The sequence below is a fragment of the Phyllostomus discolor genome, chromosome 1 (genome assembly GCF_004126475.2).
Source record: "Phyllostomus discolor isolate MPI-MPIP mPhyDis1 chromosome 1, mPhyDis1.pri.v3, whole genome shotgun sequence".
Classification (NCBI taxonomy): domain Eukaryota; kingdom Metazoa; phylum Chordata; class Mammalia; order Chiroptera; family Phyllostomidae; genus Phyllostomus; species Phyllostomus discolor.
The window spans coordinates 217,382,764-217,408,437 of NC_040903.2; the positions used below are offsets into that span (position 1 = coordinate 217,382,764).

Genomic DNA, 25,674 nt, shown 5'->3' on the forward strand with positions numbered 1-25,674 from the left:
AACTGAACCCCCCCTCAGTGGTCGTGGCGTTTGCGGGGGATCCGCGGGCCCCTCGCTCGCGGGGTCACTGTGTCCCCGGGGGGCTCCTCCTCACAGGTGCCCGGGACCCAGGGTGCGAGCCAGCGGAAGGGCCGGAACCTCGGCGGGCTCCGATCTGAGCACACACCACGTTTTCTTCGAGAACCTGGGACAGTGCGTGCGGGTTTGCCGACGATGGGCGGAGCGGAGCCCCGGGAGCGCGAGTCTGTCCCCACCCCCGTGACCTTTTACAGGGCAGGAAGGTGTTGGCGTGGTCAAAGGGAAAAGGCCCGAGGCTGCTCAACCGTGTCTCCGACCCAGGCTCCTCCGGGAGGCATCCCTGCCCTGCCCTGCCCTGCCCTGCCCGGGGTCGCTTCTCCAGCCTCCCCTGCCAGTGCACCCGGCACCCTGGGGCGGGGCCGGGCGAGGGGGCAGCAGATTCTGAGGGGCAGGTGGCCCGTCCTCGCCCTCCACAGGGGCCACGGTCAGCCGGCCATTCGCTGCTCCCCCCGGCACTACAGCCACCGACTCGGGGGCGCTGGCCTCGGTGGAGGGCAGGCCTCCAGGGCGCCCCCAGCACCCCAGTTCTGGGAGGGGGCCCCTCTTCTGGCCTCTGCACTCCAGACAGCCGCCCTGTCTCCTCTTTGCAGACACTCCTGGCAGCCCTGCTGCCCCCCCGCCCCCGCAGGCTTCCCGGTCCAGCGCCTCCGGGAAACGGCTCCAACTCCGTCCACTGCCGTTTAACTTCGCGGACAGCGCGGCCCGGCAGGCGCCGAGCCCGCCACCCCTCCCAGCCGCTGCCCCGCAGGCCCCAGGCTGCCTCCCGTCCCTGCTTTTCCGTTTGCCGAGACAGCGAGCCGAGGCAGGGGCGTGGGGCAGGGACGGCGCCCGGCTGAACGCCGGTTCCGGTGGTTGCGGAGCGCGCCCACCCGGGGACGCGACCCAGAGGCCCACCGCACCGGCGGGCGCGGCGGGCGGGGGCGCGGGTGGTGCCCGGAATGCCACGTGGGGGGCGGCCGGGGGCGGCCCGCAGCGGTGACCGAAGCTTGTTGCTAGGCTACCGGCACAATGGCCGTTCCCGGCACCAGGCAGGCGGAAGGAGCCGCCGGGGGGAGGGGCCGAGGCCGCCCAGCCCCCACCCACGGGACGCGAAGGCGCTGGGGTGGCGGGCCCCTTGCGTGCGCGGCCTCCTCCCCGCGCCCTCCCTGGGCACTCGGACACCTGGGTCCCTGCCCTCCCCGCCGGCCCCTCCGCCTTCCTGGCCTCCCCGCACCCAGCTCCCTCGACTCGCGTGAAGCGCTGGGCTCTCAGGGGCCCGCACTGGCTCTGCCCGCAGCCCCGCCCGGCAGGCCCCGGCCCCGGCCCCGCGCCTTCCGTGTCCAGCCTGGCCTGTTTGTCTGGGACCAGAGCCCCAGGGCCCCACTTCCTTGCTCTGCGGAAAGACTGCCCCGGAGGCCGCTGGCCGGGGAGGGCTCAGGGCTGGCGTTCCTGCCCTTGAGACCGTCACCAGGCCTTTGCCCTGCCCTGCCCCCTTCCACGGCCCTCTGTCCGGCCCAGGCCACCTCCACTGGGGTGTCAGAAGCCCCCAGCACCCCCACAGCCCTGAGAGCGACATCCCCCCCGCCCAGGCCTGTCTCTGACCTCACCGTGGTGCCCAGGGTCCCAGCTAAACCCCATGTTCTTTTCCACCAGGAACGTGTCCAAACCGACCCCATCCTGGGCGGACCCAGCAGGTGCTGGTCAGTGCAGCCGGGACAGCAGTGCAGCCCCCAGGCCCCGCTGCGCCCCTCCACCCCCCACTGCAGGGCTCACAGCTCTGGGGGCTCCGACCCCGCTGGGCTGGCCCCGTCCCAGCATGGGCCCCGCAGCCCGAAGCAGGTGCTGGCCTGGCCGGACTGTGCTCCACGGGGAAGGTTAGGAGCGCAGAGGGCCGCAACTTTCTCAGCCCCACCACTGCAGCCTCGGGCTTTGGGCAAAGGACCGGTCCTCCCTGAGCCTCAGGCCCCCAGCCCTGAGGAACGGGGTGCCCACAGGAGTGCCCCAGCTGGGCTCCTGCAAGGAGAAGTGCTTGGGGACGCCTCATGCAACTCTCAACCCCCGACAAAGCGAGTGCCACTGCCTGACTCATAGACAGTGGCCCAGAGACACGCTGCTGGGCAGCTGGCTTGGCCAAGGCCTCAGGCGCCGTCCCCACTACACAGGCATGCACACGCAGGCACATGCATGCACACGCGGGCACACAGAGCACACGCGCCGCGAGTCCTGGGTCCAGGCAGACACTAGTTTCAGCCGCTGAGGACAAGGAGCATCGCCCTGACCCTGCAGCCTCCGCTTCCCCTTCCGGTAGCCCCCACTCGCCTTCCTGCCCCGGGGACCCAGACAGCTGGACACATGCGCCCGCACTGGGCGGAGCCCCCACAGGGGCCCTGGGCCCGGCGTGGCCTCTGGTGTGTGACGGGTCTGCCCCGCAGCAGGGACAGTCACTCACGAGGAGCAAGGCCAGGGAGCGGGGCGGCCCGGCCCCTCCCCCACTCCTCCCATCGCGGGGGAAGGGGCCCGGGTTTCTCCTGGGCTGGAGAACGGAGGACAAAGAGGCAGCTGCCAGCAGGGCGGGGTGGGGGCCCAGGCCTTTGTGTGCCCGCCGCGGACGGTGACCTCATCGCCCGCCAGAGAAGGGCCCTTTCTTCCCGAAGGCGGCCAGCCGTTGGGAATCCGCCTGGGGACAAAGCCGCTGCCACGCAGGGGACCAGCGTGCGGCCACCCCCTCATGGCATAAATTAGGGAGGGGGCTGCGGTAGGGGAGGGGCGGGCGGCTGCGTCTGGGGCCGGGGTGGGGGCGGGGGCACGCACGCACACGCACGCACCTAAGTGACCCCCAGCCCCCGCCTGGGCCACGCATTCATTCACCTCGACTCCTCCACGCGCCCCCAGGATGGGTCCAGGGCGCAGAGGAGCGCCTGGCGGGTGAAGGAGCCATCAGATGGGCGGAGGGCGGACGCCGTCCTCTGGAGGGGAATGGGGACAGATGTGGGGGTCGCCGCGGCCCGCGGGCTCCAGGGCTGGGCAGGGCGAGGGCAACTCAGCGGGCGGAGGGCGCTCTCCCACAGCCCCCGTCCGTCCCTGCGGGGAAACCGAGGCCCAGCAGGAGCTCAGGCCTGAGCTTACACAGCAGCCTGGCGCGCTCCCCAGGTGCGGTCAGGAAGACATTTGGTTATCGAGCATAGTGTCAGGTGACAGCCACCTCGTGGGGCCAAGGACTTCCTGTCCCCAGGGCCCGGGTGCTCCACAAAGCATCCTCACAGCCTTGCTGGCCCTCAGCCCTCCCTCCTCAGGGAGCCGCCCCCCCCCAAAAAAAAACCATGGAGATGACCCCACGTTAGACTCTCCCCAATGGGGCAGCCCAGGGCAGCCAGTGGCAGCAGGGACATCATAGGTCCCCCAGAGACCCTGGAGCTGCCCCGCGAGTGCACCCTTCCCCTCTGGTGGCTTGCTCAGCCTCCCTAGGCACTGGGGACACTTGCCTCCCCCTCCCCAGGGCCCTGGGCCAGGCAGGCTTCCTGCAGGAGGCGGCAGTGAGCAGGGAGCTGGCCTGGACGGTCCGGAGACAGCCCAGTGCTGTCAGCGGGCCTTAGTGTTGCGTCCGAGGGGTCTCCTCCGCAGAGTGGCCGCCCCCCCAGCCCCGGCCAGGCCGATGACAGAGGCGAGAAGGTGCTGTGTGTGAAGAGCGCCCCTGCTGTGGGCCCTGTTGCTGGAGGGGCTGGGTGGGCAGTGCAGGCTCGTCCTCAGTGACCCTGGCCAGCCCCTGCCACCAACTCTGTCCCGACTTGGGGGCTTTGGTCTGAGGCCTGTGGCCAGGGTCACAGGGACTTCCAAGGCTTGCACAGGGAGCCCCCCGATTTCTGGGGCTGGAAAGGCCCACAGCGCCCGCCTGCTGGGTGCCAGGCATCCCTGCGACCCCTTTAAGAGTGAGGAAACCCTCTCCCGGGTTTGGGCCAGCATCCTTGGTTGGGGGGGGACCAGGAGGAGGCCCCAGGCGTCCAGGGCACTGAGCCCCAAAGGCCAGGGCATTTGGGCTCCCCAGAAGTCCGAATCCCTGCCCCCGCCCCAGCAGGGAGCTGGGGCCGGGCGGGGCGGCTGTGTGGAGTAAGTAGGCCACGTCTTTGTGCTGCGTTGCTAGGGCCCCGCCGGCGCTGCTCTGTGGGCTTCCTCCCGGGCCGTGTTCCCAGGATGCTGGAGCAGATGCCAGGCGTCCCTCCCAGCCCTGCCTGGCCCTGTCCCCACGGGGGGCTGCTCCCGGGCTCCCAGCCCTCCTCTCCCCCCGGCCGCTCGCCCACCCACAGCATAGCAGGGCGCCATAGCAGGGCGTGTACATGCCACGTTGCCACACATGCATGCACACATGCTCACATGTGCGCACGCACATGCACCACAACACACTCATTCACACGTGCACTCACAGACATACACGTGCGCACACACACATGCATGCATCACACGTGTGCACACACTCATGCACTCAGAACACACGTCCACGCACACAGCATACGTGCACACCACACACGGTGCTGGGTGAAGCTGTGGGAGCCCCTGCGTTTCCAGTCTCCGAGGGCTTCCCGGACACCCCCAGGCAGGGCGGAGGGGGGAGAGCGGGGGGAGGGGCGGTGCAGGCTGGAGCCCAGCCTCAGAGGCCTTGGCCAGGGACCGCCCTGCTGCTTCCTCTGTTTGCTGACTGCGGGGAGAAGGGGGGTGCTCTGTGGGCCTGGGGTTACGGGCCATGCAGGCCTAAAGGGAAGAGGTGAGGGCTCTCCTCTGGGAGGTGGGGGGGCCCTCTGGCTCCTCCCCACACATGGCTGCTGCCGCCCCCACCCCCGGGCTCCCTGTGGACCTCATTGAACTCTCCCCACCACAAAGCTCACTGCCCACGTCACAGACAGTGGCCCAGAGACACGCTGGCGGGCAGCGGCCTTGGGGCCCACCCGAGTCCTGTCCTAGACTGATGTCAAAGGGTGGAGCCTGAGCTCTGGGGGCGGAGCTGCTGGGGAGCAGTGGTTAGGCCCCCACCGGGCCCGGCTCTGCCCTGGGCCACCCTGCCAGGCCCCGGGAGAGCAAGCTAGGCCTTGGGCACCAGTGCCGCCACCCCACCCCCATCCCATTTGGCTGCGGGGGGGACGATGCGGGGCCAGCCTCCAGAGGCCTCCTTGCATGTCAGGTCACCTGAGCTATCCTGGCCCTGCCGACCCCTCAGTGCAGCGTGGGGGCCCTGTCGGCTAGGGTGGGCCCTGAGAGGCCCCTTGGAGGGACACTGAGGCTCAGAGAAGGACACAGCCTGGCAGGGCCCCTTGAGCCCCAGGAGCAGCAGGGCAGCCACAGCCTCCCACCCCCTACCCACAGCGGCCTTTCCCGGCCCCGAGGGCCCGGGCTGCCCACATGCTGGGGCCCTTCCTTCCCTTCCTCCAGCTCCCCTGACTTTCTCAGCCCTGCTGCCCCAGACACCAAAACACAGCGGCCCCAGGGGGCACAGGGGCAGAGAATGGCCGGGCAGAGGTTCTGCCCAAGTCCAGAGCACCATAGAGCCCGTGGGGTGCACTTGGGGCGGTGGCATTGGCAGTGACGTGTGGCACTTGGTGTGGGCGTGAAGGTTGGGGCTAGTGACCAGGAGTGAGGAGGAGGCTCTTTGGAGATGCGGGCGGAGCACCCAGACCTTCCCACCCCGCCCATGCTTGTCACCCCAGGGCCTGGGCCACGTGGGCTGCCAGTGGGTGAGCTGGCCAGGGCCTGAGACAGGCCTGCTGGCCGCCCAGCGCCAGGAGGGGCAAGTGGGAATCTGGCCCCCACAGGGGACTCTGGATTGTGGTGCGTGGGCGATGCCGGATGGGCCCAGCACAAGCGCATGCGCCGCTCTAGGGCAGGAGGTGCAGCCAGACCGTGGCCACCTGGCCACCCTCAAGAAGCAGGTGCGCCGGGCAGGGGCCCAGGCGCAACAGCTGTGCTCAGGCCTCCTACCGGCTCCAAGCTGCGCCCTCCTTGCCCCGGGCTACACGAAGCCGGGCCGCGGGCGCCGCCTGGTGGCCACTCGGGAACCCTGCAGGTGGGCGGGGCAAGACAGGCCCGGAGACTTCAAGGTGGAGGTGCTACGGGCGCAGGCCCACCACGCTGAGGGCCCGCCCTCTCCCTGCCGCCTGGCAGGCTCGCCACGGGGTGAAGCGCAGACAAGCCTCTTCGGGTCTCACCTAGAGGGACTCCCTGGGGCACTCTGGAGCCGCCAGGGTACAGGCCTAGCACATGACCCGACATCCAGGGTCGTCACCAGGCCAGGCTTGGGGGGCTGCTCAGGCTTGGGCTAGGGAGGGCCCCCCTGGAACCTGGCTCTCTGTTCCTGGAGCCTCTGGCCCAGGATGCAATTCTGCCTCCCCAGGCGCCCACAGGTCCTCCCACAACCAGCACGGCCGTGGGGCCCTGCCCTCCCCCCGCTGGGTCAGGCTGGGCACGCTTCTGCAGGTCACGTGGCCCCTCACCCCAGGGCTGCCCCAATAGCCTCCTTGGTCCTGGGGCGCCTGCCCTTCCTTTGAGTGGCTGGGTCAGGGGTGAGCACGGGAAGACGGAAGGAACCGGGGCTTCCTGGAGGCAGTAAGGCCGGTGGACCCTGAAGCCCAGGGCCCCGCTGGTGGCCCCGGGCCCCCCTCGGGCTTCAGGAGGGCCCGCAGCTGGCGCCTGGCCGTCCCAGTCCAGGCTCACGGGACCCAGCTGCCCCAGGCCCCCGAGGTGAGAAGACAGACACAGCGGGGAAGGGCTCCAGGGCCGGAAGGTTCTTGGGCCGATTGACCAGCCACTCACCACGGCCTCGGGGACCGGGCTGGTCAGGCAGGGAGGGAGCCCAGGGCCTAGTGGCCATCAGGCCCGAGTGCTGAGGGGCAAGACCACCCCCGTTTCAAGGACGAGACGGGGGACCCACTCCCCAGACTCGGGGCGGAGGAGGGCGCTGGGGCGCGGCAGCCTTCCCGTGTCCTGCGCCCTTGGGAGCTCGGGCTACATCAACTCCATGAGGCCTTGGCCTTGGACCCCGCAGGGCAGACAGAGCAGGGCCCAGAGGACCCCAGTCCAGGGGCGGGGAGTGGGGTGGATGGGCTCGGGCCCAGGCTGTCTGCTGCTGGACAGGCCCACGCGGGGCCTTCACGGGGAGGCAGGGCCCAGCACGGCTCAGCACCCTCCGTGGCAGAGGACTCACCGGAACAGGCCCCGGCCCATTCTCCACTGCAAAGGTCAGCTGAAGGGCTTTCAAACTTCATTAAGTAATTAAGGCTACGCTGACAGGTACATTACTGAATAATCCTGATGCTGGAGACATTCTATCAGAACAGCCACCCAGTCAGCACAGGGGGGACAGCAGCCAACGGGCTGCAGTGACGTGCCTTCGGCATACGCCACATTCAACGGCAACTATGTCTCCAGCTCGTACAAGTGCCAATGGAGTCAAAAGCAGAAAAGCTTTGCTTAAAAAAACCGTATGTACAGGGTAAGTCTAGACCCTCAAAAACCAGGGGAAAAGCGACAAATGAAACAAATGAGGAAACTGGCTGAACTTCGGCACGCCGAACCACACCAGAGATACGCAGCCGGGGACTGCAGAGGATCCTGCAAGGCACCGAACTGTGCTTGGCTGACACGCTGACCGCGTTGGTTTTCGTGTGGGCGAAGGCTGGGCCCCTGGCTGGGCCGCGAGGCGGGGCGAGAGCAGATACCCCCTCGGCTGGGTTTCGCACCAGCGTGGAGCACACTGCTGCAGGCCGGCCACACAGTTTTAGGGGGTGGGTTTTACTCCTGTCCCAGATTCTCGTGTCAGATCAGAAGCACACAGTCCATGAGAAGCCCGGCCTAAGGAGGGCACGGGCGCGGATGGCTCCCCGCAGCGGCTGGAGAAGCCGAGTCGTGTTGGGAGGGCTCCTTCCGGGGGAGTACAGTCCCGGGAACTTGAACGGGCTGGTCACGGGAAACCCCGCACCGGAACGACCCCTCAAGGCTGGTCTGACTGCTCGGACGGCCCGCAGGAGCAGTGCCCAGGGGCGGTGGCCGGGTCCGGCGCCCTGACCCCACACGCTCGGGGACGGGCAGAAGCCGGCTGTCCGCAGCCCGAGGAACAAATGGTGGGCAGAGCTGATGCCTCTGGAGGAGACGCCCGTGACCTTCGGCTGTGGAGCCGGAGTGCGGGGGACGCAGGTGCCTGGGGCGCCCCCCAGGGAAGCCCCAGTCTGAGAGCAGCCGTGCGGACCCTCGAGTTACAACCCAGAGTAGCGATCCCACGGCGACGTTGGCCAAGGTGAACCGCCCACTAACTGGCGCTGAGACAGCGCTCGGTTGCCAGGAGCTGGGTGTGTGCCAATGGGGGGGGGGCGCCCTTCCCTGGGACCCCGACAGGCCGGGAACCCCTGTGCTAGTGGGAAGGGCCCAGCAAGGGCTCTGAAGGCCGGGCGGGGACAGAGCACTGCACCCAGGGACACGCTTTTGTCATCTTTCCCAAAAGGTGGGGGACACACAGGGCTGTCCCCCCACCTGTCTTGTATCGAGCTGTTTGCACAAGGTTACAGAATTACCATCTCTGAGAGGTGGCAGGTGACCGGAGTTCCAAAGAAACTGGAATGTGATCACCCTGTGAAAGGTGACCTCAGAGAGGGCGGCCTGTCGGTGTGACCCTGACGGCATCACCTTGTCAAGGCCCCTCGGGACTCCAGGGCCTCTGAGGCTCACCCACGGGCAACCCGGGGCCTTGGGGAGAACTTACCGGAACCCGCGTGGCAGAAGCGGCAGACCGCCCCACACTGACGGGCGGTTCTGGCCCTTTCCCGCCCACGGAGAAGCCCCGTGCGAGTCACGTGAGCAGAGGGGGCCCAGCAGCCGCCCAGAGTCCTGCCCCGGACCTGGGCCCCGGAGTGCAAGGCTGAAGGTGCCAGAAGCCAACAGCCGACGGCCTCAGACCGGCGGCACGGGTCTGGTCCTGTGGCTGCAGACGACACCCACCCCGCCTGCCCGGCCGTGCGCAGCACAGGCGGCAGAAGCAGCCGTCTTCTGCCACCTGCGCAGGACGCCGGCCACTCATCTGGTCCTCATGGTCTCGCCCCACGGACGGGTGGTCCCTTTTTCTGCAAGGTCCATCAGCTTCACTGAAATGCTCCCACCCGCGAGTCACTAGGGAAAACTGTAAGTTTTCACAAACAAAAACAACTTGGAACCAGTTTTGAGTCGCGGGTGTCTGGTCCCCTGCAGAGCAGTATCCAAGGTTCCTTTGCTGTGGATTCTCGTAATTTCCTATGTTACACTCACAGATAACACCCCCCTCCCCATGCAGAGTACGGGGAGGAATGCACTGCTTTTCAGACAAACCCTAGTGAGAGAACAGACCACCCAGAAAAAGAAGCCCCGCCCCATCAAACTGGGCGGGGCCAGTCCGGCGTCATGCACAGGAAATCCCTGCGCTTCACTCCGAGAGGCAGAGCGCAGGGGCTGCTGGGGGCTGGGACCTGGCACGTGACCAAACCTCCCGCCCCCGCCCGCACCTGCCCGTCTGCAGGACTGGGGCTGTTTCTAGATTCAGAAACATGCATTTCTATGCTTTCGCACGCCCTACTTAAACATGACAGAGGGCGCCCCTATTCCATTTCCGGGTGGAAAAACAAAACACAACATGCAGATAATCCAAATGGAAAAAATCAGTGTGCTGTAATGACATCTGTTTTGCAACATCGGAAGCAGCAGATACTGAATATAATTTGCTTAAATCATAAATACTGAGACTGAAATGTGTGCGCGTCAGCCACACGCAGGCCCGACGACCCGGCAGCGCCCCGCGCGCGCCTGTGCAAAGTGCAGACCCGCCGCGGCCGGCGGCCTCAGTACTCCCACTCGTCGGACTTGAGGTCCAGGTAGCTGAGGATGCTCTGCGCCAGCTTCACGGCCTGCTTGCGGGCGGCCTTGCACCGCTCCTCGCCCTGCGGGTCCACGGCGTCCAGGGCCAGCAGCTGCTTGGTGAGCAGCTCCTCCAGCCGGATGTAGTTCTTGTCGGTTCGGTTCCCGTCGAACGACAGCACTTCCCCCAGGATCTCGGACAGGTGGCCCAGGATGTCCCAGACGGCCCTGTGGGACGGGTGCTCCTTGCCCGTGAACGCCTTCCTCTTCTCCAGGGCCTCCTTCAGGTCCACGTGCGTGATGAGGGTCTGCACCGCGATCACCGCCCTCCTCCTGGCCTCGCGGATGCAGGGGTTCCGCTCCAGGCTCACCTGGTCCAGCTGGCCGATGAGGCCCTGCAGCTCCATCTTGGAGCTCAGGTACAGCTCGGGGGGGCTCGGGGCTTGCAGCAGCTCGTCCTTGATCTCCCGCATCCTCGTGAGGACCTTCTCGATCTCCATGATGGAGTGGTTCTGCCCCAGGTCGAAGGCGCGGGCGGCGTCGGCCTCCTCCTCCAGGTCCAGGTACTTGAGCAATTTGTTGATGTCCTCCACGACCTCCCTGCGGTAGTTCCGCACGTCGGTGCGCCCGCACACGTCCAGGGCGTCCAGGTCCGCCATCAGCCCCGAGAGCACGCAGGACAGGTGCCTGCACGTCTCGTCGCCGCTCACGCCCACGAGCAGGGCGATCAGGGCGCCCCTGGCCTTGTTCACCTCGCACATGACCGCGTTGATCCTGGCCACCGAAGGGTGCGCGTCCTCAGGCAGCGGCAGCGACGGCTGCCTCCGCGTGCACTCCTCGATGATCTCCTGCACCGCGCAGATCTTGGCCAGGGTGTGGTACCGCGCTTTCCGCAGGGAGATCTTCCCGCCCGTCTTCACGTGCGTCAGCCGCAGGATGATGTCCTGGAGGCCCTCCTCGAACTCCTCGGCCTCGCAGGGGCCGCCGCTGTAGAAGGGCACCACCTTCTCCGCCACCAGGGCCTGGGCCTCCTGGAAGATGTTCTGAATCTCCATCCGGTGCGGGTGGCTGGCGTTCTGCTCCAGCTCCTTGAGGAGCCGCTCGGTCTCCTGAGCCGCCCTCTTCCTGGCTTGCTGGACGTCCCCTCTCCCTTCCGTGTCCACAGAGTCTATCTCAAAGAGCTGTTTCATCAGCGTCCTCTCCAGGTTCTTGTAGCTCTTGTCGTTTGGCAGGCCGCTGAAGCCCACGACTTGCTGTTCCAGACTTTTCACTTCTTTCTGGATTTCCTGCAGCCTGCGGATGGAAGGGTGTTGGTTCCCCATGTCCATGCTTCGGCAGGGCTCCGTTTCACAGGCACTGAAAGAGGACCAGAGCAACAACTCGTTACACGGCAGCCTCTGCAGAATGGCAGCCCCGAACTGATGAGTGGATTCTGAAATGCTCGTTCTGAAAAGCTAGGTTCCAAAGGCCGGTCACTACTGCAGGCCAGGGGACAGCCAACAGGAAGGAGGGACTCACCGACTTCCGCTCCTGAGAACCCACACAGCCCAGCACCGCAGACTGGACGGGGCGACTGGGGACCTCGAGCTGCAGCTCTGGGCCCGGGGCGCTAGTCCCTCCAGCGGCCACGGGGGCAGCAGGGCGCTCTCACTGCGTGGGGCCCGAACTCGTCCAACCTCTCAGCCCGGAACGCGCAGGCATCTCAGTCTAACACTGGATGCAGCAGGCCCGCACCGGCAGGGCCGGTTTGTGGAATGTGAACCAGCCGCTCCGCGGCCTTCGGGGCTGACCAGCCTATCTCCGCTTCCATCTGGCCAAAAGCTATCTGTGTCCGAGTTTCCGGAAAAAGTAATTCTAAGAGAAACAAACATCCGCAGAGGTTCCCAGACACCCCCGAAGGGCCGCTTCCAGGGTCCTCTGTTCTCCCCACCCTTCCAGCACCTCACAGACCTTCCCTGCGGGATGTGAAGTTCCACAGGCAGGGAAGGGCGCGGGGTTATGCCAAAAGCACCGTCCTGGGCTTTGGGACCCTCGCACCTCCCCTCCCCCACAAAACGTGACAACTGCGAGTAACGCGCTCACTAGCTTCCCGTCATGCTCCTGGGTTTCTGGGAAACAGCTCACTGGAGAAGAATGGATAATCGATGGAAACCACTCCCTCGCGGGTGACCGAGCCACGAACACGCCTCTGGAGGCCACGAAGGGCAGGCTGCCCGCCTTCTTTTCTCCGCGTTCCGCTTTCCGCCGGGCACTTTACCCAGAAAAGAGCTAAGCTGGTCTGGTCTTGGCTTCCCGTAGGTGAGTGGCGAGGTGGAAGATCAGCCCTTTACGGGGTGCGGCACCGGCCCTGGGCCCCAGGCTGCATCCCTCTCGCCCCTCCCGGCTAGGTCTGAACCGGGCAGCGGGTGAAGGGGCCGGCGGTGGCGGTGGCAGCTACTGGCCGGGGCGGGCCGCTCTGGGCGTGTCGCCCGGGCCCCCACGACGCGCCGGCCAGCCTGACCTCACAATGGCCCGCGGGGGAGGGGCGGCAGCGCTCCGCCGGGCCGGGGGAGCCGGCGGGAGGAGAAGATGCCGCTCCGGCTAGGAGACCCGGCCTCGCTCGGCCCGCGTCTGATCGAGAGGCCCCGGCTGCACCGAGCCCCGCGAGCACCGGGCAGGGGCGGTCCTCGGGGTCCGCGCCTGGGTGGGGGGCGCACCGCCCCGCGAGGGAGGAACCTCGCGAAGCCCGCGCGCCGCGCTCACCTGGGCCGCCTGCGCCATCGCGCGCGCCTGCGCCTTCGCGCGCCCCGCCGCCGGCGCCGTGTGAGTCCTCGGCTCCCGCCGTCGCCGGCCCGGCTGCCCCGCCCCGGGTCGAACGCCCGCGACCCTGGGAAAACGTCCTCCGCCGTCGGGTCGCGCTCCGCGCCGAGTCCGCCGCTAGTTGTCGTGCCCAGCAGCCCCGAGTGGCCGCGGCCAAGGAGCGGCTGCCGGAGCCGCCCACGCCGCCCCGCCTCCCCCGCAGCCCATCTCACGCTGGGAATGAGCACGGTCGGCCCGCTGTTCCCCGCCCTCTGGCTTTGCGACCTGCCGTAAGGCAGTCCGCCGCGCTGTTGCGACCTGCCGTAAGGCAGTCCGCCGCGCTGTTGCGACTGCGCAGTGGGAGCCGGAGGACGCCGGCCATGGCCGCCTGGCGGGCCCTGGGCAAGAGCCGTCACGCTCCGCTGAGCCGCGCCTTCGCCGGCCGCGGCTGTCGGCTCGCCCCGGAGCGCGGCGCCGAGTGCAGGGACGCGGCGCCCGGCCTGGTGAGTGGGGTTCCCGGAGGGGTTGGGCCGGGAGGGGTGCCGGCTCAGGCCGCACCCCTGGGACACCTGTGCCTCCGGAACCGGCGCGCCCCGCAGCTGCGGCCGCTGCGCCCCCGGGTCCGCCCCTGGGGCCGGGGGGCTGGGCCGCCGCGCCCGTGCGGGTGACGGGCTTGCTGCTGTCGCAGGCCAGCTGGCGGTTGGTGCGTGCCTCGTTCCTCCTCGAGGGTAACTGTTCCTTAATGAACTCCTGAGGCGCTCAGCGTGTGTTTTTTGTTTGTTTGTTTTTGTCTGTATTTTGGTTTCGTTAAGATTTTTAGCGCCAAGAAAAAGACCGTTGGTGCTTTTCTTTTTTTATTATTTTTTTAAATTTTATTTTAAGCATTGTTCAGTTACAGTTTTCTCCTTTTTACTCCCAATCCAGCCCCCCCTCCCCCCCTCCCCACTTCCCTCCCATTACCACCCTCCCCCTAGTTTATGACCATGTGTCCTTTAAGTTTGTTCCCCTGAACCCTTCCCCTTTTCCCCTGAAATTCCCTCCCCTCTCCCCTGTGGTCACTGTCAGCTTGTCCTCTATTTCAGTGTCTTTGGTTATATTTGCTTGTTTCTTTGTTTTGTTGTTTAGGTTCCTGTTAAAGGTGAGACCGTATGGTGTTTGTCTCTCACTGCCTGGCTTGTTTCACTTAGCATAATGTTTTCCAGCTCCATCCACGCTGTTGCAAAGGGTAGGAGCGCCTTCTTTATTTGTGCTGCATAGAATTCCATTGTGTAAATGTACCACAGTTTTTTGACTCATTCATTGACTGATGGGCATCTAGGTTGCTTCCAGCATCCAGCTACTGTAAATTGTGCTGCTGTGAACATTGGGGTGCAAAGGTTCTTTTGGATTGGTGTTTCAGGGTTCTTAGGGTATAGTCCCAGCAGTGGAATGGCAGGGTCAAAAGGCAGATCCATTTTTAGTTTTCTGAGGAAGTTCCACACTGCTTTCCATAGTGGTTGTACCAGTCTGCAGTCCCACCAGCAGTGCACTAAGGACCCCTTTTCTCCACAACCTCTCCAACACTTGTTGTTTGTTGCTTTGTTCATGATGGCCATTCTGACTGGTGTGAAGTGGTATCTCATTGTGGTTTTAATCTGCATCTCTCTGATACCTATCGATATTGAACATCGTTTCATGTGTCTTTGGATTTTCTGTATGTCCTCCTTGGAGAGGTGTCTGTTCAAGTCCTTTGCCCATTTTTTAATTGGGTTGTTTGTCTTCTTAGAGTGGAGTCGTGTAAGTTCTTTATATATTTTGGAGATTAAACCCTTGTCTGAGGTGTCATTGGCAAATATGTTTTCCCATACAGTTGGCTCTTTTTATTTTGATACTGTTTTCTTTAGCTGTGCAGAAGCTTTTAATTTTGATGAGGTCCCATTTGTTTATTCTTTCATTTATGTCCCTTGCTCTAGGGACAAGCCAGTAAAAAAGTTTCTGTGTGAAATATCTGAGATTTTCCTACCTACGTTCTCTTCTAGGACTTTAATGGTGTCACATTTTATATTTAAGTCTTTTATCCACCTTGAATTTATTTTTGTATATGGCGTAAGTTGGTGCTCAAGTTTCATTTTTTTGCACGTGGCTGTCCAGTTCACCCAACACCATTTGTTGAAGAGGCTATTTTTACTCCATTTTATGTTGCTGCCCCCTTTGTCAAATATTAATTGACCATAGAGACTGGGGTTTATTTCTGGGCTCTCTGTTCTGTTCCATTGGTCTATGTGCCTGTTTTTATGCCAGTACCAGGCTGTTTTGATTACAGTGGCTTTGTAATACAGTTTGATATCAGGTATTGTGATCCCTCCTACTTTACTCTTCTTTCTCAAAATTGCAGCAACTATTCGGCGTCGTTTATAATTCCATATAAATTTTTGAAGTGTTTGTTCTATGTCTGAAATATGCCATTGGTACTTTAATAGAAATTGCATTGAATGTGTAAATTGCTTTGGGTAGTATGGACATTTTGATGATATTAATTCTTCCAATCCATGAACATGGTATATGTTTCCATTTGTTTGTGTCTTCCTTGATTTCTTTCCTGAGTGTTATATAGTTTTCTGAATACAGGTCTTTTACCTCTTTGGTTAGGTTTATTCCTAGATATTTTACTTTATTTTTTTGCTATTTCAAATGGAATTTTTTCCTTGATTTCTGCTTCTGCTGTTTCACTGTTGGTGTACAGAAATGCCTTTGATTTCTGGATATTGACTTTGTATCCCGCTGTTTTGCCAAATTCACTTATTAGGTCAAGCAGTTTTTTGGTAGAATCTATAGGATTTTCTATGTATACTATCATGTCATCTGCAAACAGTGACAGTTTTGTTTCCTCCTTTCCAATTTGGATGCCTTTTATTTCTTTTTCTTGTCTGATTGCTGTGGCTAAAACTTCCAGTACTATATTGAATAGAAGTGGTGAAAGTGGACAGCCTTGTCTTGTTCCTGATCTTAGTGGAAAATATTTTAATTTTTGCCCCTTGAGTATGATGTTGGCTGTAGGTCTCTCATAAATGGCCTTTATTATGTTGAGGAATGTTCCCTCTATTCCCACTTTGCCAAGTGTTTTTATCATAAATGGGTGCTGTACCTTATCAAATGCTTTTTCTGCATCAGTTGATATAATCATGTGGTTTTTGTCTTTGCTTTTGTTTATATGATGTATTACATTTACTGATTTGCGAATATTGAACCATCCTTGCATCCCTGGAATGAATCCCACTTGGTCATGGTGTATGATCTTTTTAATGTATTGTTGGATGCGGTTTGCCTGTTTGTTTGTTTGTTTGTTTGTTTTAGAAAACTGCCTTTATTCTATTAGTAGTTGGAAAAATTAACTGGTACAGAAAAAAAGTTTAGTCAGCTGGAGAGGAGAGAGAAACCGAGAGCCCCCCAGGAGGACCGGCGGCTCCTCCGGGAAGGAACCTGGGTACAGTGAGGAGAAAGAGCACTGTGAGCTAGAGCCAGACCCTGCAGTCCAGTGAGACAGTGCATGCCTCCCTCGGAAGTGTCTCAGCGCCTCAGGCACGAAACCCAATTCCTGTTCACTCAGCCCAGCTCTGGGCAGGGGCAGTCCTGGGGCACGTGGGGCTGAAAACAGGGGATATGGCCATCTCTTATCAGAGAAACTGACAAAGCGGGAATTTTAAAAATGAATTTTCCATCTGACTTTATTTTCAAATACACTTTCTTTTTAAAAAAAACCAATACACTTTCTGTGGGGATGACAGATATCAGTATTAGGAAATCCAATTATACAAAAAATACTACATCTAGTCAGGGGTAGATATATTTATTTTTGGTAACATACACTAAGTGGCACTAATTACACAGTAACTATAAGGTAACTAACATGAAACCACAGAACTGTAACTTTGCCACAGCTGCACGACTCTGGGCCTCTCTGGCTGGGCGCATTTTGAAAGAACTGGATGCCCGCTCCAGAGCCGGTTTGCCAGTGTTTTGTTGAGGATTTTAGCGTCGATGTTCATCAGTGATATTGGCCTGAAGTTTTCTTTCTTTGTTGTGTCTTTATCTGGTTTTGGAATTAGGATGATGTTGGCCTCATAAAAAGAGTTTGGGAGACTCCCATCTTTTTGGATTTTTTGGAATAGTCTGTGAAGGATAGGGGTTAGCTCTTCCTTAAATGCTTCGTAGAATTCTCCTGTGAAACCATCTGGTCCAGGGCTTTTGTGTGTTGGGAGTTTTTTGATTACTGCTTCAATTTCTTTTGTTGTTATTGGTCTGTTCAGGCTTTCTGCTTCTTTTTCATTGAGTTTTGGAAGATTATATTTTTCTAGAAATTTGTCCATTTCACCTAGGTTTTCAAATTTCATGGCATATAGTTCTTTGTAGTAATTTCTTACAATCCTTTGTATTTCTGTGGCATCAGTTGTAATCTCTCCTCTTTCATTTCTGATTGTGTTTATTTGGGTCTTCTCTCTTTTTTTCTTGATGAGTCTGCTTAAAGGCTTGTCGATTTTGTTTATCTTTTCAAAGAACCAGCTCTTGGATTCATTGATCCTTAGGTAATGGTGAAAATTAAATCTTTGAATTAAATAGAATAAAAAACTATTGGGCCTTTCGGCTCATTCCTGTTGGTGCTTTTCTTCGAGCGCCGGCGAACTTCGTCATCGTATTTTGTAGGACTTGACGTTGACACCTTTTTCTTCTTTGGAAACTGTGCTCGTGCGTGGATTCCCGGCCAGAGTGGCCAAGGCCCGTGTCCGACAGGTAGGTCCTGCGAGTCGCACTTCTCCAGGGAAGTAGGTTGTGTTTCGGGGAGTCGGAGGCCTTTCTTCCAGCGGCCACCTTAAGTGCTGACGAGTGAACTAGGTAAACAAAGCACCCAAACAGTGAGCTTGCCGATGGGCTAATGCGGGGGGGGGGGGGGGGGGGGGAGCTCGGTTGCAACAATCATTAAAGAAGGGTACAACCCGTTTGAAGAATTCCAAAATGTGTCTGTCTGTGAGTTTCCGTGCCTTTTGGTCTGTTGTTACTAACATTCTTGTATAAATGTGGCTTTGACAGTCTGTCTAGGTGAGAGTTTAGAGGAGGCGTTACCAGGGCAACGGGTCCCCCAGACCCTGGGCCCCTGGCTGGGTCCCTGACACGGGATGGCAGCTCTGACCTCTGCGTGTACGGTATCATCCCACCCAGCGCCTCACTCCTGGGGCAGAGAAGTCCCGAGCAGGTACTGGGAGCGCTCTGGCGGGCTGACAGCGCCGCGCACCTGTCGGGCTGCAGCCCCACGAAGGTGGAACTGCTGCCCGTGGGTCAGACCCGGCCCAGCTTCAGCATGACGGTGGCACCGGTGATGTGCTTTAGGGGACCCCCTTATCCTGGGTACAGCAGGGGCGGAGAAGGGCGGCTCTCGCCCGGGGCCGCTGGCGTTGCCCCTCTGCCCCATCTCTGTGGGCCTCCAGCGGGGTCCTGGTTTCTGCTAGAAAAGTGTTGCAGAAGCTGGGCTTGGGCCCGGGGGCTCGGCTCCCAGTGACGTGTTGGCCAGCTGCTTCCTGCCTGCTGAGCCTCCTCTGTGCAGCTCAACGTCGTTGGTCCCTAAACCTGCCTGCGCATCTGGATCACGGGGAAGACTTGGAAAGCCGGGGGGCCGCCCTGGCTGCGGTGCTCAGGGGATGGAGCGCCCGCCTGTGAGGTGGGAGGTCGCCAGTTGACTCCCCATCGGGCACATGCCTGGTGCGGGCCAGGTGCCCAGTTGGGGGCGTGCGTTCCTCTCCCTTTCTCCCTCTCTCTAAACGTAAATACAATTATGTTTATTTAAACACATCGAATCAGTTGGTTGCCTCTCGCACCCCCCCACCGGGGACCTGGCCCACAACCCAGGCCTGTGCCCTGACTGGGATACCTTTCACTTCACAGGCCGGTGCTCAATCCCCTGAGCCACACCAGCCAGGACACATAAAATCTTAGAAAAGAAAAGAAAACCACAGGGCTCCCCCTGACCCCTGCCACCCCCTGCACCCCGCCACCCAGGATTCTGATGTGGGTGCCTCGGGATGTGGGCTGGGCACGGCGCAGTTACTTATTTATCAGTTTCCACCGTTCGTGTAGTCCCCCCTCCCCTCCCCCACCCCGCCCCGGGTTCCTCGAGGTGTAACGCCAGGGCTTGAAGGGCGAGTCTCCTCGCCTCTTGGGTTGGAGTGCCACTGGACACTCGAACATTGCCTGTCTGGGTTCGCTGACCTTTGTGGCGACGGTTCATGTTCATCGGGCACCTGCAGGTGCTGCTCCGAGAGGCCCGCATGGTGGGACCTACGGGCCCTCAGGGCTCCGTGCGGGCATTGCTCCGGCCGCCCTCGTTTCACAGGGGAGGCAGCTCGGGGACGGGGAGACCGAGGGCTCTCCCGAGACCGCTGCGCCTGAGCACGAGGGGTGTGTGTGCGTGCGACGGTTACGCCCGGAGGAGAGGGAATGCACGTTTTCTTCTAGTGACTTTCGCATCAGAAGGAACAGAGGCGCGCCCTCCGCGTGGAGAGGTAGCACGCACTCCCAGGTAACAGAGAACGGCAGTGCTGGTCCCGTGTTTTGCTTCGATGTTCCGTGCGGAGAACGCTCTGCAAACCCCGAAGGGTAGGTGCACGTCCTGAGGCGGAAGGTGGGACCCAAAGTAACCAGACACCAGCGAGAGGTCTCGCGGGATTTTAAATTTAAGGTGGCATTCTAGGGTTTCAGTAAATAGACGGAAAAGTTTACTGAAACAAAGGGTTTCGGTGAATAGTTGGGAAATTAAAGCCGGGAGGGGAAGACGTCAAAAACCGTGTTGGACTCCGTGTCCTAAGGGTGCTGGGGAATGTGGGTCCCAGAGCGGCCCGGCGACACGCCTGGTGACGTACTACAGCGGTGCCCGGAGACCTGGCCCCTTGCTGAGCGCGGCCGGCCGCGGGGAGGGGGACGCTGGCCCCCGTGGGTTGGAGGGCGGGACACGCCCACTGGCTTGGGGCGCGCTTGGCATTCTGGGAGAGGACTTCGGAAACCGAGCGCGTGGGGCGCGTGGCACGCGGGGGGAGGGGGCGGGGGGCAGGTGGTCCTTCCCCTTGGCGGGGCGTGTCAGTGGCGGCCCGTGGGGCCTGCGCCGCGGCGGGGGGCAGCGGCTGCCGAGAGACGCCGAGCTGGGCAGCGGCGAGACCTGCTCGGCCACCCACGTTCAGGACACCTGGGTGCGAGAAGGGCTTCCTGGCGCGACCTGGGACTGTGCTGGCGGAGGTGACGGGGTGGCTTCTCTTCGGGCGTCTCGGAGGGACCGGCTCCGAGGCAGACGCTTGCCGCGGCCCCCAAAGCCCCGGTGACGGCAGCCAGCGCTGCGGGCGGGCGGGCGGGCGTTCGCTCCCGTGTCGCCTGGTTCCGGGACCTGCGCGCGCGCTGTGACCGCGGATCTCTGAACGGCTGTTCCTGGTGCCTCCGCGGACTGACTTCTCCTCCCCCGACCGTCGTCACCCAGGTGTTTTAGGCAGGAACTTGCCATTAAGTGGGAGGTTCCTTTCTTTTCCCTGGGACTGTGTCCCCGGAGGTCTGCCCGGGTCGGCGGTGAGCCGTAGCCCCGCCCCCCGCGGTTGGGCTCGGTGACACTACCGAGTGCTTTTCCTCGCCCAGTGGCGCGGCACACGAGCCGCGCGCTCTGTCTCCGTGCAGAATTTCACGGGCCCACGGACTTTCCTTCCCCGCCACTCGGGATCCTCTGAAAGTGTGTGCAGAGACTGACGAGTACAGAGCACTGCTCCGTGCCCAGTACCCGCTTCTGCGGTGACCGACAGGTGACCCCTGCCCTGCACCCCACCCCCGCCTCGGTCACTCAGCCGCAGTTATCAGGGCACTGCACTTCGTTTGCAATTACATATTTCAGTACCTTTGAAAGGTAGGGGCTTAAAACAGGTATGTAAACAGAATGCCATTGTCACACCTGAAAATACGATAATGGTTCCTTAATTCCAGCAAGCGGCCATGCTCAGAGTTTTTGGATTGTCTTAGAAATGTCAGGAATGGCTTTTTTTTTTTTTAAGGTTTGTTTTGTTCTCATTTAAGAGAGCGACCAGCATCTCTGAGAGAAACATAGGCTGGTTGCCTCCACATGTGTCCCAACTGGGGATCAAACTGACAGCCCAGGCCTGTGCCCTGACTGGGAATCGGACCAGTGACCTTTCGGTTTACCGGGTGACCCTCGGCCCGCTGAGCCGCCCTGGCCAGGGCAGGACCGTTTTCTTCTACACTTTGCTTTCATCGGGGTGGGAAAAGGTCTGCATGTTGTGGTTGGTTCGTGTGCTTTTATTTCTCTTCGTCTCTAGGTTTCGACTCCATCCCCTTCCTTCTTTTAAAAAGCGGTTCGTTCGGGGCAGGGAAAGGATGTGCCCTTCCAGAGTCCCCGTGGTGTGACCTAGCGTGTCCCTCGGACCCTGCGTCGCCTGGGAGTTGACAGCCGTGTCCGGGAGCCGTGTCCTTGTTTGCACACCCGACTTTCTTTCCCTTCCCTGAGAAGACTGCTCCTTGGCGGTGTGGGGTCCCGTCGGGACTGGTTGCTTTCCTGATCTTGAACCAGACTTGCACCCCTGGTATCGAGCCAGCCTGGTCCCAAGGTGCCGGCCCTTTGCGGGGTGTGCTGGCTTGTCTGGGCATCTCCAGCCCTCCGGAGGGAAGGGCTTTCGGCTCCCCCCTCCGAGGAGTCGGGACCGGGACTGGGGACCAGGGATCAGGGATGCCCTTGAACACTCCGTCTGGCCGGTTCCCTTCCTCTCGCCCTCGCCTGGTGCTGGGACTCGGGTGGTCTCAGTGCTGTGCTCGGGCACTTGTGGGAAAGAGGGCTCGGGGACAGGTCCCCACCCTGAGTCCTGGCTTCTGGAAGGGGCGGCCCTGGGGTGGGTGTGTGCTGGGGGCCTCCGGGGCCTTTGGTGGAGAGAGGGACGGGAGCCTGGCGGCCCCTGGCTGCACAGGAAGAGCCGGCGGGTTACAGGTAGGGGCAAACGCCGGAAGCTCAGCTCCCAGGCGCAGCCCCGCAGGGGCCCTTGGACAGGTGAGAGCAAGTATTGCCCCACCCGTGGGGTTGGGGGGGAGCGGCCAGAGCTGTCAGGTTGCAGCAGGTCTTGGGCGGCCCACCCTCCTTCCTGCCCCCCACCTCGGGGCAGCTCCTGCTGCAGGAACTAAATTACAGTAATTATTCACACTTCAAAGTGGCATTTCCTTTCACAAAGGACTTTCTCCCCCGTCCTCCAAGTCCCTTCTCCCTTTGAAATAGCTGTTCTTGGGGAACAGAGGCCGGGGAGCTGTTTACCGGGAGCCCAGAGGAACAGCCCTCCCAGCTGGTGAGGGAAGCTGAGGACGGTGTCACGCTCGCTCAGGCCCTGGATGTGCTGGGGGCCCGGAGAGGCCGGAACCGCCGGGGCGGCCCCTGTAACACTTGCTGGTGGGGACCTGTGAGGGGCGGGGGCTGGGGTGGTCTGGGACGGTGGAAACCAGGTGAACAGCACTGATGGGGGTGGGGGGGATCTTCCCTTTTGCCCCTTGCTGCTGGCAGGGCTGACTTCTCGGGGGGCAGGTGCAGGCAGGAGCCTTGTCCTGATGGGAGCCCACGCGGTGGGCCCGGCCAGCTCTGCCACTGCCCGCTGGGGGCCTCTGGGGGCATCGCCTCGGGTTCCTGAGAAGGGTCTGGGGGAGAAAGGTCCAGAAAAGGTTGCAGAGGGCGATTTCGAAAAGTGCTTTTGTTTCACAAGCCAACAGGGAGATGTGACTGGACACCGTCCTGGGAAGGATGGACAGTGACACGCAGAGGGCGGTCCCGGCTGCACCTCCTGAGCAGGGCGCTCAGCCCGGAGTGGACGTGCTGGTCCCCCCGCTGGTCCGAGGAGCTCCGGGTCCGAGCGGGCGGTGGCTCTGCCAGCCGGGGCCCTGTCACTCAGGAAGGGTGCCCTCCTTCCTGCCCTCGGGGCCATGCCAGCCCTTCGTCTGGACCTTCCCACTCGGGCTGCACCTCTCAGGGGCCCAGCGTCACTTCTCAGTGACACCGCAAGAGGCCTGTGGAGCCGCCAGACGGGGTGCCGATGGCGTGCGACGACCTTGAGTCTGCAGAAAGGGCGGAGCGGAGACAGAAACTCACCAAGACTAGCAGCTGTGGAAGGGCACTCCTCCCTTTAAGGGTCTTATTGATTTTCAGACAGAGGGGAAGGGAGGGAGGAAGAGAGGGAGAAACATCAGTGCGTGGTTGCCTCTCAGACACCCCCTACTGGGCACCTGGCCAGCAACCCAGGCATGTGCCCTGACTGGGGATTGAACCGGTGACCCTTTGGGTTCGCAGACAGCACTTGACTCTCTCTGGCCTGCTCAGAACTCCTGAGCGCTCTGAGGCTAGCTCATCAGTCATTGCCGTATCTGTAAACTTGACACCTTTACCCACCAAGTCGTTCATCTAAATCAAGCTTTTTGAAGATGATGTGCATTTAACTGGCTTTATCAAGGGGTGGCTTACACGCGGTGAAGTAACCACACCCGCTGTGAGGGTGCATCCGATGCGTCTGACACACGTGTAGATCTTCACAGCCCCCACCCCAGTGGGGTCAGGACGGTGCCTCCAGGCGCCTCTCCCCTCACCCCAGGCAGCTGCTGGTCTGGGCCCTTGGCCCAGAATGTCACACAGGTGGGGCCACGTGGTCTGCCCTCGTCGGTACCTGGCTTTGTCCACGCACCGTGCATGGGTCAACGGCTCGCCCCTGCCTGGTGCTGCGCAGCTCTGTCGTGGCCCCCGGAGGGGGGCTCAGGGAGCAGCCCCGACCCCCCCAGGTGCTCGGCAGGGCTTGCTCTTCGGAAGACGAAGCGGAGAGACTTCCGACGTGAGCTGTGTGCTCCCCTGTGAACTTCGGTCACGTCCGTCCTTCAGAAGACACGTGGAAAGGTGGTCCTCTGATTAACCGAGTAACCTTTTAACTTGAGTGTCAGCCCTGGCTGGTGCGGCTCAGTGGGCTGAGTGTCGGCCTGCGACCCCAGGGGTCGCCGGTTCGATTCCCAGTCAGGGCACGTGCCTGGGTTGCGGGCCAGGTCCCAGGTTGGGGGGTGCGTGAGAGGTGACCGATTGATGCTTCTCTCCTTGTTGTGTCTTCCTCCTCCCCTCTCTAAAAGTAGATAAGTAAAATTTAAAAAATAAGTTTAAAGTCGGGCCGGTTGAAATCCAGTTTACACTCACTAAAACTCGCTCCTGACACACACGCGCACCACAGCTCAAGTCATGGGACGTTTTCATCCCCGGAGACCCCGTCGTCCTGCCCCGGCCCCTCCGTCCCACCGAGTCGCTGGGGAAGGGTCACACGGACGCCTGCGCAGTGCAGTGCCACTGCCCCGCCCCCGCCCCAGGGCCGCCGGAGGCTCTCCGTGGCTGAGCCGTGTCCTCGAGCGCCCCCTCACGCCCGGGAGGAGGGACGCCCCCTGATTGGGGCGGTTATGAAGAAAGCCACTTGAAACGCTCACACACAGGCTTCCGTGTGAGCCCTTGCCTGGGGTACCGGCCCGGGAGGGTGGCCGGGCTGTGTGCCGGCGGGCGTGGTGTGGCGGTGGGCGGCCAGCCTTGGGCCCAAAGTGGCTGCGCCATTTGCGCGCCCTGGGCCTCGTGTGGGAGCGCGGCCTTGGCCGCCCTGCGCAGCGCTCGCTGGCCTGGGTTTGTTTTTGTTGTAGTCACGGCCGCAGGAGTGTGGTGGTTTGTCCCTGGGGTTCTGATTCGTGTGTCCGCAGTGACTGATGATGCTGAGCATGTTTTTACGTGCTCGTGTTCATGTGTTCTCAGAGACTTGCATTTGCTAGTTTGCCTTTTTTTTTTTTTTTTGCTCCCGCAGAGGCAGCTGCCTTCCTTGGGCGGGGGAGGTATGGGCTGTTGGCGGGCCTCATCCAAAGCTCACACACTGGACCTTGAGGTCACCTTCTGCTCCCATGTAGTTGACGGTCCCCAGGTTGAGGCGGTTGGGGAACTCAAATGTGTGTCCATCTGGCAGCTTGATGGTCAGTTCTGCCTGGCCGGAGGCGATGCCACCTCCGAGTGCGCCAGACTTCCAGGCTGGAGGGGGAAGGCAGACCCCCGAGGCTGCCCCCACCCCGCACCCTGCCTTCTTGCTGTGGCGCAGGGTTTTGGCGGCGTCCCCGTGGGTCTTGAAGCGGGGGCCGAAGTGCAGGTGCAGAGCTTGCTGTCTGTGCCCAGGTTCGGCAGGAAGCCTTTGGCGTCGGGGCCGCCTCCCCCGGCTCACGACGCGCTGCCCCGGTGTGAGGGTCATGTCGTGACTGCGGGCGGCGGCGGGGTCCTGGGGACGGCAGAGCCAGCCGTCCGGGGACTCCCTGCCCGTTTGTAGCTGGGTCGTCTGTTTTCTCTCTGAGTTTCAAGAGGACGGTGCGTGTCCTGGAAACAAGACCCCTGTGGGTCTGCGCGTGTCTCCCCCCGCCTGTGGCTCGTCCTCCTGGCTTCGCTGTGTGCATCAGGGAGCGGGCACCTCCGCCCCGGCGCCGCCCCGTCCGCCCCGTCCGCTGGTTTTGGTGATGAAGGAATCGGCCTCACCCCCAGGCGTGCCGTCCTCTGCGGCTCGCGGGTTTCCCAGACCGCGGTCTCGCGCGTAGTCTGCGCTCCGCCGGGAGGAGACGTGTGCGTGCGGGGCGGAGCCGGGCTGAGGCTCCCGCCCGCGTGTTGAATCCATCCGCTGTGGTGGGGAGGTGCGCGTCCTTCGGGATGAGGGCCCCCCAGGACCTCCCGTCAGCCCGGGCTGCGTGCTCCCAGCGCCCGGGGTCGGTCTGGCTGCCGCTGACCCTGCGTTTGGTCGCAGGCCTCCGGGTTCCGCCCCCCCAGCAAGTCTCACCGTGACTGGATCGGACCGCCAGACAAGCTGTCCAACCTGCGGCCCGTCCACTTTTACATCCCCGAAGACGAATCGGCAGCGGAACAGAAGCTCAGAGAATTAAGACAAGAAACCCAGG

The 25,674-nt window shown here is 61.8% G+C and overlaps 2 protein-coding genes and 1 pseudogene across 5 annotated transcripts; 1 reads left to right on the forward strand and 2 right to left on the reverse strand.

Moving 5' to 3' along the window:
• Nucleotides 1-9,704: 9,704 nt before the first annotated feature.
• On the reverse strand, nt 9,705-12,899 carry BAG5 (BAG cochaperone 5). 4 transcript variants are annotated; one of them, XM_028506846.2, is made up of 2 exons: nt 12,658-12,899; nt 9,705-11,271 (listed from the first exon to the last, which is right to left on the reverse strand). In XM_028506846.2, exon 2 carries the CDS (start codon nt 11,241-11,243, stop codon nt 9,900-9,902), a length of 1,344 nt encoding a protein of 447 aa, XP_028362647.1. In that variant the 5' UTR covers nt 11,244-11,271; nt 12,658-12,899; the 3' UTR covers nt 9,705-9,899. The 4 variants fall into 4 exon arrangements, with proteins under 4 accessions (XP_028362647.1, XP_035870096.1, XP_028362648.1 ...); XM_036014203.1 differs by lacking the exon at nt 12,658-12,899 and adding an exon at nt 12,416-12,439; XM_028506847.2 differs by lacking the exon at nt 12,658-12,899 and adding an exon at nt 12,173-12,391.
• A 122-nt stretch (nt 12,900-13,021) lies between these two features.
• LOC118498799 (cytochrome c oxidase assembly factor 8) lies at nt 13,022-25,673 on the forward strand (the record flags this gene model as incomplete). The annotated part of the gene is made up of 2 exons (XM_036017633.1): nt 13,022-13,196; nt 25,524-25,673. Coding segments are annotated over exons 1-2 (273 nt in total), but the record flags the coding sequence as incomplete, so codon positions are not given.
• LOC118497703 lies at nt 24,600-25,397 on the reverse strand (annotated as a pseudogene).
• Nucleotide 25,674: the final 1 nt, after the last annotated feature.